This window comes from Notolepis coatsorum (assembly GCF_963971535.1).
Source record: "Notolepis coatsorum genome assembly, chromosome: 19".
Taxonomy (NCBI): domain Eukaryota; kingdom Metazoa; phylum Chordata; class Actinopteri; order Aulopiformes; family Paralepididae; genus Notolepis; species Notolepis coatsorum.
Window position 1 is genome coordinate 63,430,098 of NC_140183.1, and position 17,253 is coordinate 63,447,350.

At 43.1% G+C, this 17,253-nt stretch overlaps 1 protein-coding gene across 2 annotated transcripts in view; it reads left to right on the plus strand.

Annotated features, from left to right (window-relative positions):
- virma (vir like m6A methyltransferase associated) overlaps nt 1-17,253 on the plus strand; it is a 67,695-nt gene that overhangs the window by 22,462 nt on the left and 27,980 nt on the right. For both annotated transcript variants that reach the window (XM_084336357.1, XM_084336358.1), the window contains exons 12-15: nt 5,808-5,962; nt 7,892-7,974; nt 13,187-13,280; nt 15,165-15,553. In XM_084336357.1, the coding sequence (XP_084192483.1) occupies nt 5,808-5,962; nt 7,892-7,974; nt 13,187-13,280; nt 15,165-15,553 (721 nt within the window). The remainder of the gene's footprint in view (nt 1-5,807; nt 5,963-7,891; nt 7,975-13,186; nt 13,281-15,164; nt 15,554-17,253) is intronic.

The following is a 17,253-nucleotide window of genomic DNA, read 5'->3' on the forward strand; positions in this document are numbered from 1 at the left end:
GTCTGTCTGTCCGTCTGTGTTGCCCTGTCTCTCTGTCTGTCTGTCCGTCTGTGTTGCCCTGTCTGTCTGTCTCTCTGTCTCTCTGTCCGTCTGTGTTGCCCTGTCTCTCTGTCTGTCTGTCTGTCTGTCTGTCTGTCTGTGTTGCCCTGTCTCTCTGTCTGTCTGTCCGTCTGTGTTGCCCTGTCTGTCTGTCTCTCTGTCTGTCTGTGTTGCCCTGTCTCTCTGTCTCTCTGTCCGTCTGTGTTGCCCTGTCTCTCTGTCTGTCTGTCTGTCTGTCTGTGTTGCCCTGTCTCTCTGTCTGTCTGTCCGTCTGTGTTGCCCTGTCTCTCTGTCTGTCTGTCCGTCTGTGTTGCCCTGTCTCTCTGTCTGTCTGTCCGTCTGTGTTGTCCTGTCTCTCTGTCTGTCCGTCTGTGTTGCCCTGTCTGTCTGTCCGTCTGTGTTGCCCTGTCTGTCTGTCCGTCTGTGTTGCCCTGTCTCTCTGTCTGTCCGTCTGTGTTGCCCTGTCTGTCTGTCCGTCTGTGTTGCCCTGTCTCTCTGTCTGTCCGTCTGTGTTGCCCTGTCTCTCTGTCCGTCTGTGTTGCCCTGTCTCTCTGTCTGTCCGTCTGTGTTGCCCTGTCTCTCTGTCCGTCTGTGTTGTCCTGTCTCTCTGTCCGTCTGTGTTGCCCTGTCTCTCTGTCTGTCCGTCTGTGTTGCCCTGTCTGTCTGTCTGTCTGTCTGTCCGTCTGTGTCTGTCTGACCCTTCTCCTCTGGTCTTTAATGTTTTATTGTGTCTGGTTAGTTTGCGTCTCTGTTCCATTGCATAGTACCTACTCGACTCTACCCTACGATTAGGGATGGGTACAGAATCCGGTACTTTTAAGGATATCGACCGAATCACGTCGCGTCGGTACTAGGGCTGACCTTCGACGCTTTTATTGGCAATCGAAGCTTCGGGGCCGAGCTTCGATTTTAATTCGAAGCTTCGAGAAAAAAATATTAAAATTGACTGTGACGCAGCCAACAAGGTTTCACTCGGCTGTGTGATTTAATTCAAGGTGGATCGCTGTTGTCGTTTGAACAACTTCAGATTTCATGGGAACTACCAATCCCCCAAATCAAGAATGTTTAAGATGAATGAAGTAAGATTTTGATTATTTGAAATATGGCCTGTGTAGACTAAAAAGAACTCGCCAAAACATCTCAGTAGCACCTTATCTAAATGTTCTATTTCATATATGGAGATTCATATTTATTTATGTATTGCATGCATTTCTACATTTTATTTCCTATTTTGTTTATTCATCCCAGTATCTTTCTTTCTTATGTGTGGAATTCTACTAGGCATGTAGGTGTATATGTGTTTGAGGATGATATCCTACAAACAGGCAATAGTGATGATATAATTTGGGCAGTGATGAGCTGGGTTACTTTCCTCCAGTGTATTTGTCCCCCGGCCCCACCCAATGGCCCCATGCGCGCACGCACACACACACACACACACACACACACACAAAAATCGAAGTACATTTTTTATTTTATTTTTTTACTTCAATTTTTTTTTAATGTTCGAAGCTTGTGCCATCGAACGAAGCTTCGAAGTATTTAAGACAGCCCTAGTCGGTACTACCGAGTACCGATTCACGTGAGATCCACCGGTGCCACATAAAAAAAACGTAATGCTGAAAATATACACTTTGACTGCTGTTTTGATGGGGTTCGTTTTATTTTTATTTTTTAACCTGTTAACACATTGTGTGCCGGCCGGATATGACGAATTATCGCTTGTATGCCAGCACTTTAATCAATGGGAGGACGAGCACATTTGCGAGCGATTAAACTATATCTTAAATTATGGCTATGGGTCTAATACACCCGTCGCTTATCAATGACTTGCTTGTAGTCAACATGTACGAAACGGATTGTTTTTTCATCAGTACATTTCCGTTTTATACCGTTTTGAATAAGAGTATAGTTTTGGACATTTCTAGAAGGAAAAAAAGATTCTGCAGTAATAGCCATTTACTGGAATACACAAAACACGTTGTCATTTTCCGGCTGATTTATGAATCGTTTTCAAATAAACGCTAGATTATCGAGAGTATTTGTGTTCTTATGCACGATACAAAAGCGGGCTGAAAAATAATTTATTCGTGCTGCGCCTAACGCCACACACACACACACACGTTGTGAACGCTGTGAAAAAACCCTCCGATTAACCCAAAACTGGTAACATACAGCAGCGTTTCCGTTAGCCGGTAATTACCGGTATTTGACCGGCAAAATCTGTTGAAGTCCGACATATTTAATCTCTCCGGTCTTAATGTCCGGTGAAAATAATTCCCTGAGTCTAAGCACAATTTGATTATTTGAATTGTATTAAAATAGGCTAAAATTAAATAGCCTATGCGATGAACGAAACAATCATTACATTTGTTTCATCGTTGCTTCACCAAGCTGGTATAATAATGTTGTCAGTGAGAGCTTAGTGCTGGGTTTTGCGAGTGTGTAGCTGCAGAGCCGGAGCAGCAGCGGCCATTACAGCGGCCATTGCAGTACTCCAATTCAGCCATTGGCAATTCAATGTTGGGTGGGGGGCGCTGCTGTGCGGTCCCCAGATAGAGCCAGAAAAGAGCCAATAACAGCTGAATCTGCTGCTCTGCATCGACATACTCTCGCAAATAAGTCGTTGGGAGGTGGAGAGGGAGAGAGTCGTCACGCAAACCCACGATAATGTTGCTGTCTCTCTCTGCCAAATTTCTCAGTTCTTCGCTTGATATAATTAATACAAATATCCAATATAACGAAATTCGTTAGCTCATAAAAATGTGATTATAACAGACTGCTGTTTATTATTGTCGGGTGACTGCCCACAGACACCTATTTGATTTAAAGTCGGCAGCAGCATGGAGTCTCGGGACTTATTTTATTTGGAATATAATGGCTTTATACGCAAAAGTAGCCTAGTTTTAAGTAAAAATATTATAAATCTACATGCCTTGATGATGTCATTCTTTTGTTTTGTTGTCATTCTTTTGCCTATCAATTGTTTTTAAGCTCAATAAACTCTGACCGGAATTTCTCTCATTTGACCGGTAGATTGAAATCTACCGGACACTGAGGCCGGCAACAATTTTTTCTAACGGAAACCCTGACATACAGTCCTTACCTCAGATCAGATGTTCTGCAAAAAGATGAATCCAATTCCTGATCGCCATTCCAAATATCGATCGCGTTTATTGATCCAACGTTATACTCCGAAACACATAATCCACGCTGCTTCCAGTCCCCTCAATGAATGCAATAGTATCAGGTTGCATGCCCCAGAAGTAAAATGTGGACCGGAGTTTTTTTTCTTCTGATGCACAGTCCCATCGACTCCAATCCAATGATGTGCAATACCATCCGTGAGACGACAGGGGGCAGTATTTGCCCTTTTCGAGCTCAGAGCCATTCCCAATGATAACGTCAGGCTGCGTCTATGCCTTCTACAATGCTTTTCGGTTTCCGGGTTCCTCTGATTGGCCGCTGACCTGTGCTATTACGCCCCCCTTTACACTCTCGCGGTGTGAAGCGCCAGCGTGGCGATGCAGTGGTTTCTCCCCGGCTTCCGTGCGCCGCGCTGCCGCCGGCTTGACTCGGTCCAGCAGCAGCGGCCGTCTTCCGCCGCCTGCGGTATCCTCCCTCCGAGGCGGCTCGTTCTTATTATTATCCCCCATTGTTCAGGTCGACATGGTTGCACAAACACCCGTTGGAGGAGTAGTGGGGGAGAAGAAGAGGAATATTTTTAAATAGCAAGAATTATCGACTGGCAACTCTGTGCTCGTCATACCTGCAGCTGCTGGTACTGTATGGAGAGAGAGGCACACAACAACAGACAGACAGCTCAGTGATTGAAACCGGCTGTCTGTCTGTTGTTGTGTGCCTCTCTCTCCATACAGTACCTGCAGCTGCACCCTGATATAAACAGGGGGACCCTGATGTAAACAAGACAAACGTCTTTCTCTGATCTGCATCCCCTTAACAATTGTGTGTATTGAGCCGTACTGTATTGTACCCATTCTGCAATCTGTTAAATAAAGTTTTCATTCATTCATTCATTCACGAGCACAGAGTTGCCAGTCGATAATTCTTGCTATTTAAAAATATTCCTCTTCTTCTCCCCCACTACTCCTCCAACGGGTGTTTGTGCGACCATGTCGACCTGAACAATGGGGGATAATAATAAGAACGAGCCGCTTTGACTGCTGTTTTGATAGGGTTATGGTCTTTACTCTTGGCTAACATTTTTATTATTATAATATATATATATTTTTAAACCTTAACACCCAAGGGCTCACATGTGGGCCCACATGAGGACGATTCGCGATGCCACTTTGCCGACCTCTAGCGGCTCGGGTGTTTCTTTTGTTCTTGAGTTACATGCCGATATGTGAAGCGTGCGCTAAAGTACACATTACAATCCCCGACTCCCGTGGCTCTTGCTCCGTCAATCATTTGGCGATCTTGAAGATCTTTGGACAGGGTTGTAGCCAATGAGTGTGGCTTTCCAATGATACCCCACATGGGGATCTAATACGGTCTCTATTGATCGATTTATGATAAAGAAAAGCAGGGTCCCCTTATAAGGGGACCTTACAGCTTAACAGGTTTAAGTCCGATGACGTCAGCGTTTCGTTTACCGTGAAACTAAACCTATGAAGTATGCCGCACGTTCACGCAAACGTCCACGTGCACAATACACGCTTACCTAGGATTTGACTTGATTCAACAACAACAAAGCAGTCGTATATATTAACACATTGGGTGCCATGCAGTATGCCCATCTTTACCACTCTCTGCCAGTGCTGTAAGCCTATGGAGTGGCTCACCTTCTTTGCAGGGCTATAACTTTTTAAATATTATAGCTATATCGACATTACTATGGCCCATTCAACATCGGGTATCTATCGTTCCGGATGTGGGAACGTTATATTTTTCCATTCATACATTGTCGTGTTAGTACCATCGAGAATATAAGTATGTTTTTAGACTGTATAGCAGTAATTCCTAGAGCGCGCGCAGCGCGCTATAGGCCCCGTATTATACATTATCGATTGGCGTTTCGTCGCTATACACGCTATATAAAAAATTTCAAATGCATATGATCGCTATACATTATGCTCCATCATGCGTGAAGGAAAGGGGGGGGGGGTCGTTTATGATTCCTTGATTGTCACTAACTGCTTTCTTTAGTAAGACACCATACGTTGATCGGACAGATTGCAATGAAATAAATGGATAATCGAGCTGGAAATAACGTTGGATTCCTCATTTCTGGCCGATGCGTCTGGAGAAAAAAAATTCCAATTATTTGATGTCGATCTGCTAGATCCATTTTCCGTTTGTATGACGCAATAAACGCCGAAAGCATATAGATTCTTGCGTCTCGAAAGCGATCCAATGCACTCGAGGTGTGTATATTGATCCACGTTACAAGATATCTCTGGCGGAGCTTTTCCCCCGATGCACCGAGCACCACTTCCGGTTTAGAGTGGAGCCAGCACCAGCGGGCTCCCGGAGGCTTCCTGGATGAATTATGAATGCCAATAGCGAATAAAAGAAATAACTATCATAAAAACGAGTTTACTCGTTGTTGGCACTCAACGCATGGCGGCCAATAACGAGTATACTTGTTATTGGCAATTAATGTGTTAACAAATTGTTCTAAATAAATAAATTATAGGTAGGTAGATTACATTTTCAGAGACTAAAGTACCGAAAAAGGTACAGTTGGGTACCGGTTAAAATGTGAACGGTACCCAACCCTAGTCTGTGTGTTTTGTCCCCAGCGAGGCCAAGGCTCGTAAGGCTGTGACCTACAACTACGCCTGCATGCTGGTGCTGCTGGTTGTCCAGAGCTCCAACGACCTCCGCATGATGGAGCACTACGCCGCGCCGCTGCTCTGCCTCGCCAAGGCCGACGACACCAACGCCAAACTCCAGGGTAGGTGTCAAAGCGATCAGATAGATGGATAGATAGATACTTTATTGATCCCCTTGGGGAAATCCAGGTATCTAATAGCTCAAGTTTTGTTTTATTTGTCACGTATAAAGTACATTACAGTGAAATGCCTGGTTCTGTATGAGCCCCCTGAGAATGTGCTTCATACAGCAAAAAAAGTTAAAAAGAATAAAGTCCAAACACTATACAAAATATGCAATATACAAACTACAGTACAACCTAAAGTACAAAATGCAAACAATGAGGTATGGATGTAGTGCAATTATTTTTGTAATAAATGGATCAAATATGGTGTAGTGTTTAAAGTGAATGTTAAAGGTGAATGTTTGTTTAAAGTGAGTGTGTGCATGTGAAGGTGTGTGCAATGAATGTAGAATGGATGGGTTAGTGTTGCATAGAGTCATTGAGCATCCTGATGGCCTGGGGATAGAAGCACCTTTTGAGTCTCTGTGCCGGCCATGAGACTCCGGTAGCGCTTGCCTGACCGCAGCAGTGCAAAGAGGCAGTTGACGAACGTTAAAATAGACGGACATAAGCGGACACACAATATAAGAGTCAAACGAGTAAAACACTGTGATGGACAAACAATAAAATCAGTACTTAAGTTAAAAAGGTAGTAAAAATCGATCAATAGATTACGGTAATCGCAGGGAGTAATGGGAGGGGGACGACAGAGGTGTCTGACAGTCTGGTGGCTGAGGAGACAAAAGATCCCCTGTACTGTCCGGTCCGCCAGCGCAGCGAGATGAGCCGTCCGTCAAATATTATGCCACGTTCAGAGACACTTCTGTCTGTGTGTCTCTATTCGTTTTGATAAAAAGACATTCTGTGTTTTTCCAAACGTTATAATTAAGGCTGTCAATTTGTCAAAGTTAACGCGTTATTAACGCACAATTATTTTAATGACACTCTTTTTTTAACGCAAGATTAACGTTTTATATATATACATTTATTTTTAAATATATATATATATCTTTTTCTCTTATTTTTTTTTAACTAGACTTCACTCGGTGTATTATTGATACTCTCATTGATGCTATGTTTGTTTCTGACTCAAAGTGTGTGTGTGAGAGATAGATAGAGAGAGAGAGAGAGAGCGGGGGGAGGGGTGAGAGAGATGAGGAAGGGGCAAGAGAGAAAGAGCTGGGAGAGTGTGTGTGTGTGAGAGAGAGAGATAGATAGAGGGGGGGGTATGACTCCTCAGCCCTTGTGTGGATGAATGTAACAAGTTCCTAATGTTTTCTTCTATTATTTCATGCACACTTTATTCATTGTTTTAAATTATGATTTTTTTTAAGTTATTTTGTGCATCACTCTGTTTTGAATTTGATGCAAATTTTGTGTTAAATGGCTGCATAAAGAAAGCATTTGTTGACTCATGTTGATAAGAGTATTAAAACTTCAAAAAGATCAGTTTAAGGTAGATTTAGAACAGATAAAAAATATGCAATTAATTTGCGATTACCCGCGAGTTAACTATGGACAATCATGCGATTAATCAGATTAAATGTTTTTTTATTTTATTTTTTATATTTTTTTAAGATTGATTTTTTAGCGTTTCGCTTTTTTCTACTGGGCAGTCCAGTAGAGAGAGAAAGAGGAGGAACGGGAGACAGAGTGGGGGGAAGACATTCGGCAAATAACGACGGGTCCGGGAATCGAACCCGGGTCGGCCGTGCCACGACTCGTTATGTGGTTCGCCACTGGGGCACCCCCAGATTAAATGTTTTAATCGATTGACAGCCTTAGTTATAATTGCATTAACTAATGTGACTTTCCATACCCAGATATTGTGTTATATTTGTAAGAAAATATTGTGATGTAGTTTTTTCATCCTCATATAGTCCAGTCCTAGTGTCTACATGTGTGCGTTTTGTTGATGGGTTGCGTGTTGCTCTCCTTGTATTTCAGAGCTCAGTAAATGGCTGGAGCCGCTGGACAAACTGCGCTTTGAGATCGGCAGCATTCCCTTTCTCATAGACTACATCAAGCAGGTGAACCAGCCTCTAACCTCATTCACACGTAACACGAGTTAAAGGGAAGATCCACCCTAAAGCGTCATTTACATTGTGCTCTTCCAGTGATCTCTGACTGTTATGTCAATATCTATAAACATGGACAACTTCTTTTCTTTTACATATTTAAAGCATACAAACATCTTTCAAAATAGATTACGAAAAGACAAAATAACAAAAAGAAAACAAAATATATAGAAATATACAAACAAAAACCCTTCAACCACTAGACATTGATAAACAACAAAGACTTAAAAAAGACTTTCGGGCATAATTCAAAACAACAGGATACGAGATATATCTCAACATATCTTCCTAGCTATTTTATTAGAATACACATAATTTTTTATATATATATATATATAATTTAGAGCTGGGCATAGATTACATTTTTTAATTTAGATTAATCTACCTGCAATCCTGGAATTAATCTAGATTAATCTAGATTAAAATGGCGAAAAAAAATTAAAAATAGTCTGCCGAAGGCATTCAAAATATGTGCGTTCTACCCAAATAATGACCAGAAGTAAGTCCTTACTTTTTCTTTCCTCCTTTACGTTTCTCAGGCCAGGTGGCCCATTACACCATGAGCCCATCTCCCGTTTCCAAAATGCATTACAGACTGTTTGAAAAAGCTGTTTTGCTATGATAATTGGTAATGAAATATCAAAATAATGTTCAATAAGATGTACTTGTGTTTAATAAATAGTTTTATTCAGAAGTTAACACAAATAAATAATATTACCAGTACAGAACAGTACAGTATCTAGCACACTCTCAGGAGCAAAACAAAGAAGCATTTCAAACTTGAACTATGTGACATGGCTAGCCCCTTCCGTGACTGCGATGTGCAAGCCAGGGGCTGGCTTTTTATATTAAAAAGCCAGCCCCTGGCTTGCACATTGCAGTCACGGAAGGGGCTATGACATGGCTTGACTCAATCAGTCCAATCTCTATTTCTCCTTCTTCCACCAGTCACTCAGGCAGACCAGCTTGTTCACATTGGCTGGTGACAAACTAACTCTCCTCTTCTGCACAATATGGCCTGATAAAGAGAACAGTCTCTCGCAGACTGGCTACTCACACACACTGCTGCAGAAGCAGGTTTCTCAACAAATTAAATGTCCCGGGCCCCATTACTGTCAGAAATGTGGGAACTACTTTGTCCTCTTCAATTCCATTAGCTATAATGAAGTAATCAAAACGCTCAGTGTAACAGTTCCATAACTCCACATTGTCATCAAACGGTCCAATATTTCCAATAACCCAAGCCATTTCTGTTGTAAACACTCACGATAGTCCAGTCGATCCTTCCTTTAGTGTGTAAAGTGGATTTCCTCTTCTTGTAGATGTTTCGAAGCTGCCGGGCCACGACGTGAGCTAACATGCTAACTCGCTAAGCTAACATGGTAAACAAAGGTCCCGAGTCGACGGACTTCTCTTGCATTGCGCAGATTCAGACGTCCTCATCGCCGAATTGTGTTATATCCTGAGGACTTCTTAACCTCACCTGTATAACAATGATTACCGGACCACTACTTTAGTTATTATTATTCAGACTACAGCTCATGTACATACGTGCAATCACTTCCGGGTAACACAGCACTACGGCAAGTATTTAAGGACAATACATCACACTCCCAGACACAACTTTGAGAATTAGATTAACGGCGTCAATTATATTATCTCGCGATACTAGTCTTGCGTTAACGGCCCAGCTCTAATATAATTTGAAATTATTCATAAAACAAACAGAGGGCTTATTACTTTTCCACTTGCTACAATGAATGATATGATATTTGATATTTACCCATAATAATTATCAGTAAACATGGACAGCTGTCTCCCTAAACTGGAGACCAGAGCATCAAGACTCATTAAGTCAACCATAACACTTTCAGAGCCCTTGCTTAAAGGAAAAGTCCAACATTTTGGGAAATTAGCTTATTTAACATCTTCCCTGGAGTTAGACAAGAAGATACATACCTTTTTTGTCTCTGTGCGTGCATTTAGCTTTGGGAACAGTCGCTCCGTTAGCGTAGCTTAGCTTCATCACTGGAAGTGGGGGGGGGGGGGGGGCGGAGCCTGACGTTCCCTACAGGGTCTTACAGTCACCAAATACAACTCCAAAACGTTCCTGTAAACATGTTGTGACCTGTGTATTCACCACGTGGAGAAATAAAAAATAATTGAATTAGACAATTACGTTTTATAAGCAAATATACTCTGAACTATTTTTTGCCTAACCACTCGAGTCTCTGGGCGCAGTCAGTGGTTTCAACGTGAAGCCGTGTTTGTTGATATTCTCATTCCTTCAAAGGATCCGAACCGATTGAAGTTTATGGATACCATGACTTAAAATCCTCTTACCTTGACGATTAAAAGCCTCCCCAATTTAGAAAACAGTAATCCAATGGCTGGTATTGATAATATAATACTAACTACTGCACGCTCGGAGCTAACACAGAACAGGATGGTAAAGCAAATATAATGATTTCCTTTCTGGGGTTTTCAAAATAAAAGTGCAACGTTTATAGCAGCGGAAAACGTTTATTTTGTACATTATCTAACGTTAACACGACCCTAAACTAACGTTACAACTAACCTAAAGTTAGTTTCGGTTCGTGTTAACGTTAGATAATGTACAAAATAAACGGCTTTTAGGCTTTTAATCGTCAAGGTAAGAGGATTTTAAGTCATGGTATCCATAAACTTCAATCGGTTCGGATCCTTTGAAGGAATGAGAATATCAACAAACACGGCTTCACGTTGAAACCACTGACTGCGCCCAGAGACTTGAGTGGTTAGGCAAAAAATAGTTCCGAGTATATTTGCTTATAAAACGTAATTGTCTAATTCAATAATTTTTTATTTCTCCACGTGGTGAATACACAGGTCACAACATGTTTACAGGAACGTTTTGGAGTTGTATTGGTGACTGTAAGACCCTGTAGGGAATGTCGGGCTCCGGCCCCCCCCCCCACTTCCAGTGATGAAGCTAAGCTACGCTAACGGAGCGACTGTTCCCAAAGCTAAATGCACGCACAGAAACAAAAAAGGTATGTATCTTCTTGTCTAACTCCAGGGAAGATGTTAAATAAGCTAATTTCCCAAAATGTTGGAGTTTTCCTTTAACATTGATTTACCCCGTGGAATGCCCACCATCCACGTCAATGTTAGCGTTAAAAACGCCTAATCTATGTTTTAAATTATGGCTATGTGTCTAATCTGCCCGTCGCTTATCAATGACTCGTTTTCCAGTCAACATTGTCGAAGCGGATTGTTTTTTTATCTGTTCATTTTCGTTTCATAGCATTCTGAAAAGCCCTCGTTTTCAAGGAAAATATAAAGATTCCATGATAAAAGACATTTACTGGAATATTCTAGAATACACAAAAACTTTGTAATTTTTCGGCCTGTTTATGAATAGTTTTCAAATAAACGTTAGATTATCGATAGTATATGTGTACATATGCACGCTAGAGACGCAAGCTGAAAAATCGATTCTCTTATTTCCTCATCAGCGATCGCGCACACACAGACACATCACACATAGGGCAAACGCTGAGATCTCAGCGAATACAACTCTGATTATCCCAAGACTGGTAAAATAGATTCCTTACCTCAGATCAGATGTTCTCCAAAAAGATCATTCAAATTCCTGATCGCCATTCCAAATATCGATCACGCTTATTGATTGAGTATTGGCTGCTGTGAATATATATTCCAGGCTGATTCCCGTCCCGCGATGACTTCCATGTTGATCAGACTTCTTGCCAGCACAAGGAACCAGCTGGCTCCGCCTCTACATATCTACAGATCCCAGATCAGTCTAAGCGACTGACCTGCAGTTACACAGGGATAGACGATAGGGGGTGCTTTTTTCCATTCTGAGCTCCTGGAGGAGCTGCTGTACCAACGGGAGACACGGTTGATGAAATATGAAATCAGATCGCTAATAAAACAATAAACCGATATTTGTCGTCGTGGGCACTCAACGGGGGGGCTGATAAAACTAGATATGTCGTCCGTGGCACTGAAAGGGTTAAGGTAACCTTCTGTAGTTGGTAGTGAAAGGGTTAACCATCTGTAGTGTGGTAGTGAAAGGGTTAACTTTATGTAGTGTGGTTGTGAAAGGGTTAACCATTTGTCGTGTGGCAGTGAAAGGGTTAACCTTCTATATTGTTGCAGTGAAATCAAATCAAATCAAATCAAATCAAATTTATTTATAGGGCCCGACAACACACGTTAATGTCCCCATGGGCCGTACAGGTCTTCTTTAAACAAGTCAAGAAGACAACATAACAATAAGTCAAGAACAGAACAAGAACACCATAGGGTCCAAAAATTTTTTAGATGAATGCAAATAAATGAAAGAATGCAAGCACTCCCAGACATACCCCACGCGAAGGTAAGGAAAAACTCACTAAAACCTAACAATAGGGAAAAAAAGCTCCACAGGCAATGTGGAGGAGAGAAACCTTAGAAGGGCCGTTCAAGGGGGGATCTCCCTTCTTAGATGTCGGTGATAGTAGTGTTGCAGACGGACAGTTGGTAAGCATGCACTCATGTGTGTGGTGAGACACAGATGAGTGCATGCAATAGCAACTGTACATTTTGAAAAATTAAAGATAGAGCTAATAGCGATAGCAACTGAACATTTTGAAAGATTAAAGATAGAGTTGATAGCGGATCTATTTGAGGCACAGGGGCGGCGCAAGAGGGTCACGTCCTCCCCGTCTTAGTCACGGGACATTCAACACTCCGGTCGTTGCTCAGGGACAGCCGGAGACAGGGGGAAGGGGGGTGGCGCAGAGAGGGTCGCGAACTCCCGACATCATCGCGGGACATCCGGCACTCCGGTCACCACTACGAGACCTCCGAAGACAGGGGGGCACGCAGAGGGGGTCGCAATCTCCCGGCCTTCGTCACGGGACGTCCAACACTCCGGTCAACACTCCAGGACAGCAAGTCATAGGAAGACAGGGTTAACCATTTGGTACTGTGGTAGTGAAATGGTTAAAAGCATCATGTCTCCACTCTGACTCATTCGCAGACTGGTAATGCTTCTCTGGCAAGTCCGGACGGCTCAAAGACACGTACCTGCTCTGTGACATATTTGGACAGTCGCTATATGCAAATATGCATGCCGCGTTACGTTCTAACACTGGGTCCCTCTCTGCCTCTTTAGAATGTGGAGAATGTTCTGACTCCGGAGGGAACAGGACTGGTGACGGCTCTCAGGGTCCTCAGTCACATCGCCTGCCCCCCGCCTGCTGTGGAAGGTACACAACACATGGCACGCAGTTTTCAATACGTCGCTTCTCATCTCATCTTATGGTTAAATCCTCATTTTCATTAGTTGTTCTCTACAGATACCTGGACTCATCACTCCTATCATTTTTGAGTTCTTAGTCCTGTAAAATTGTATTTGTAGTTGTAGTAGTAGTGATAATAGAAAAGTTGTCTTGCAGCAAGTCATGCTAAAAACAAACATACATAAATAATCCATACAATACATACATAACAAATAGGTCAGGGGACAAGTCGAGATGGTAAGTCAAATTGTCACCAACATACAGATTGTCCCTCAAACATTTTTACTTTGCTATTTGCAATAATGGTGAGTCATCATAGCTGGTTATATTCCACTGGTGGCACCTACTGTAACACCTGTTCTGCATGAGAGCGGTGATAAGCCAGGAACTCAGACCATGACATGAGTCACAGTATTCAGCCTGAACCTTTAGTCCCAGGAACTACATTTCACGGTACTTTTAGCTGTTTCTTTAGTCCATTGTTGTCTGCATTTCCACCGCGATGTAAAGATCCGTGAAGATGAATGAATGAATAGTTTTATTTTCGGTCTTTGTTTACAGATAAATCAAAAACACAAATGTGTGGACTTTCAAAAGGAAAATAAAAAAATCACAAATCACAAATGTACATATTCAAAGTAAGCTCACACACAAAATCCAAACTCAATGACCGAAAAAAGGAATAGGCTGAAGCACATGCTTATTTTTGCCTATCCTTTACAATTCTTAAAAACTAAATATACTTTAATATAAGAGACATTTTTAAAATAAGCTGCAAGATATATTTTTCTTTCTTTTTCTTTAAGATAAAAAATAAAAGAGAAAATAAATGTACCCTGCATACTCTTTTGCCATATATTGTTCCTTACATTGAACGTGCAACAGGTGACTTGTGTTTCCAAACAGGGCCTATAGATTGTTGATCTTCTCTGCGTCCGATGGGCAATGGCGACCTTTTAAATAGTTAACCTGCAAACACTTCACCTGTCTATCTTACACAATCTTGTTGTAACTAAGAGATTTTCTGGAAAAAATAATCACTTATGTGCATAGATCACTGGATTTATCAGCTTATAATACGCATTTCATGGTCGCATTTCCTGGTTGAAAGTGGATGACATCAGCGAAATTGGCGTTAAGTGTCTCGTTAAACACTTAACCTACAAAGTTAGTTTTTATTGCATAGCTTAATTAACAGAAAAACTGGTTTGTGGGCGGCTGGGTGGCGCAGTGGACATTGCGCTTGTCACCAACGCAAGAGACACCGGTCTCGAATCCGGCTGTCATACTGACTCAATTAGCAGAGTCAGCGGGAGGGAAGTCGATGGGTGGTAGTCTGGTCGTTGTAAACAGCGATTCCTACAGGTCGGTCAGGGCGCCTGCACAGCAAAGACAAGAAATGGCGGGGGCAGTGAGCCTCCCACACGTTACACTTTGCCAATGAGAGTCCGCGCTGGCAGGTGAAAAGAAGTGACTGGCTGCCTCCACATGTATCGGAGGGGACATGTGATGGGCTTCTATCCTCCCTACGACCGGCCAGTGGGGGGCACATGCGAGCAACGATCAAGACGGGAGGGAGAATTGGCACAAGAGTAAATGGGCGAAAAATCACAGAAAAAGGAGGAGAAAAAGTAGGTAAAAAAAAGAAACTGGTTTGTACTGCATATTTTTTATCCTGGACTTCTTCCTCCCCCTCCCCTGTCCCTCCCTCTCCTCCTCCTCTAACCCCTCATTCTCCTCCTCCCCTCCTCTTTTCCCCCATCCTCCTCTACCCCCACCTCCTCCTCTCCTCTCCTCTACCACCACCTCCTCCCCTCTCCCGCCTCCTCCTCCTGCTCCTGCTCCGTGTAGGCCAGCAGAGGGACCTGAAGTGGAGCCTGGCGGGGGTGCAGCTGTTCTCGGGCGAGGGCCTGGAGACGTGCGTGCGCGTGCTCCAGAAGCTGTGCGGTGTGCTGCTGCAGCCCTGGCGCACCCACGGCCACATGGGCCACACGCCGCAGCGCTGCACCATCGTGAGCGTGTGCGTGAACACGCTGAGGCTGCTGCGCACCATGCTGACGGAGCTGCTCCGCGGCGGGGCCTTCCAGTTCAGGGACACGCGGGTGGCCAGCGTGCTGGTGACCCTCCACATGATCGTGTGCTCGGTGCCGGCGTCCGGCCGCCTGGACGGGGAGGAGACCAGGGTGCAGGCGCTCATCGTGGACGTGCTGCTCACCTTCACACAGGGCGTCAACGAACAGGTGTGTGGGTGTGAGTGAGTGAATTTGTGTGTGTCTGAGTTTGTGAGTGAATTAGTGTGTGTGTGTGTGTGTGTGTGTGTGTGTGTCTGAGTTTGAGTGAATGAGTGTTTGTGTGTGTCTGAGTTGGTGTGTGTGTTTGTGTTTGTGAGTGAATCAGAGTGTGTTTGTGTGTGTCTGATTTGGTGAGTGAATGAGTGTGTGTCTGAGTTTGTGAGTGAATGAGTGTTTGTGTGTGTCTGAGTTGGTGAGTGAATGAGTGTGTGTGTGTCTGCGTTTGTGAGTGAATGAGTGTATTTGTGTGTGAGTTGGTGAGTAAATGAGTGTGTGAGTTGGTGAGTGAATGAGTGTGTCTGAATTGGTGAATGAATGAGTGTGTGTGTGTGTGTGTGTGTGTGTGTGTGTGTGTGTGTGTGTGTCTGCGTTGGTGAGTGAATGTGTTTGTGTGTGTGTCCGAGTTTGTGAATGTGTGTGTGTCTGAGTTGGTGAGTGAATGAGTGTGTGTGTGTGTGTGAGAGAGTACACATGTGTGCACGTGTGTGTTTTAGTTTAGTTAATCAGGATCCTCATTTAGCTACAGCATTGCAGCAGCTATTCTTCCCAGGGTCCACAAAAAAGACGTACATTATGACCGTGCAACGTCACAATCAACTACTATGTGAAATAGGTAAGAATACCTAACTGTACATGACTATATGCCCTAGGGATGGGTACCGAATTCGGTACTTTTGAGGTACCGAACCGAAACACGTCGGTACTACCGAGTATCGATTCAAGTGAGATAAAAAAAAAAATAAAAATTTGTCAACGTTCACACGCACAATATATGCTTACCTAGGATTTAACTTGATTCAACAACAAAGCAGTCGGTGCAATGGCAAGCAGAAAACGGTCGAAATTGTAGTTATTTGAAGTTTGGATTATTTTTTTCACGACTGAGGTAGGTAAATACATTTTTTTTAGACTAAAGTACAGAAAAAAGGTACCATTGGGTACCGGTATCGATTCACAGGTACCGGTACCGTATCGGTTCAAATGTGAAAGGTACCCATCCCTAATATGCCCACACATTTGTTCATACACGCCTAATTTTTTATTTTATTTTTTTATTATTTTCTCTGTTTTCTCCCCGTCCCAATTTAGTCGTTGTGCCAATTCCCCCCCTCCCCTACCTGGTTGTTGTGCGCATGTTCTCTTACTGGTCGGTACAAGGGAACCCTGAAGTATCCGCATGCTTCCTCCGACACATGCGGCGACAGCCAGTGGCTCTCTTCTCACCTGGCAGCGAGGGCTCTCATTGGTGAAGTGTAACGCGTGGGAGGTCACGCTGCCTTCCTCAAGTCCTGCCTCCGCTGAGCAAGCGCCCAGACCTGACCTGTAGGCGTCGCTGTCCACAACGCCAGTTTCCCACCCACGGCTTCCCTCCCCCTAACCCAGCCAAACGAGTTAGTATAGCGATCAGCCCAAGCCAAGGTAATGCTGACTCCGGGAGTCGAGACCGCAGCATACACGCCTAATTTAACATCTAACTAAATTAATGTTGATACATAATGATGTTGTTGCAATGCATAGTCCCAATACAGAGTATTTGACCTCATAATTGTAACTCACAAAAAATCATACATTTCAATAGTTTCTACTGTGTGTGTGTTTGTGTTATTACACTGGTACATTTAAAAAAAATTTATTATTCAATTTATTTA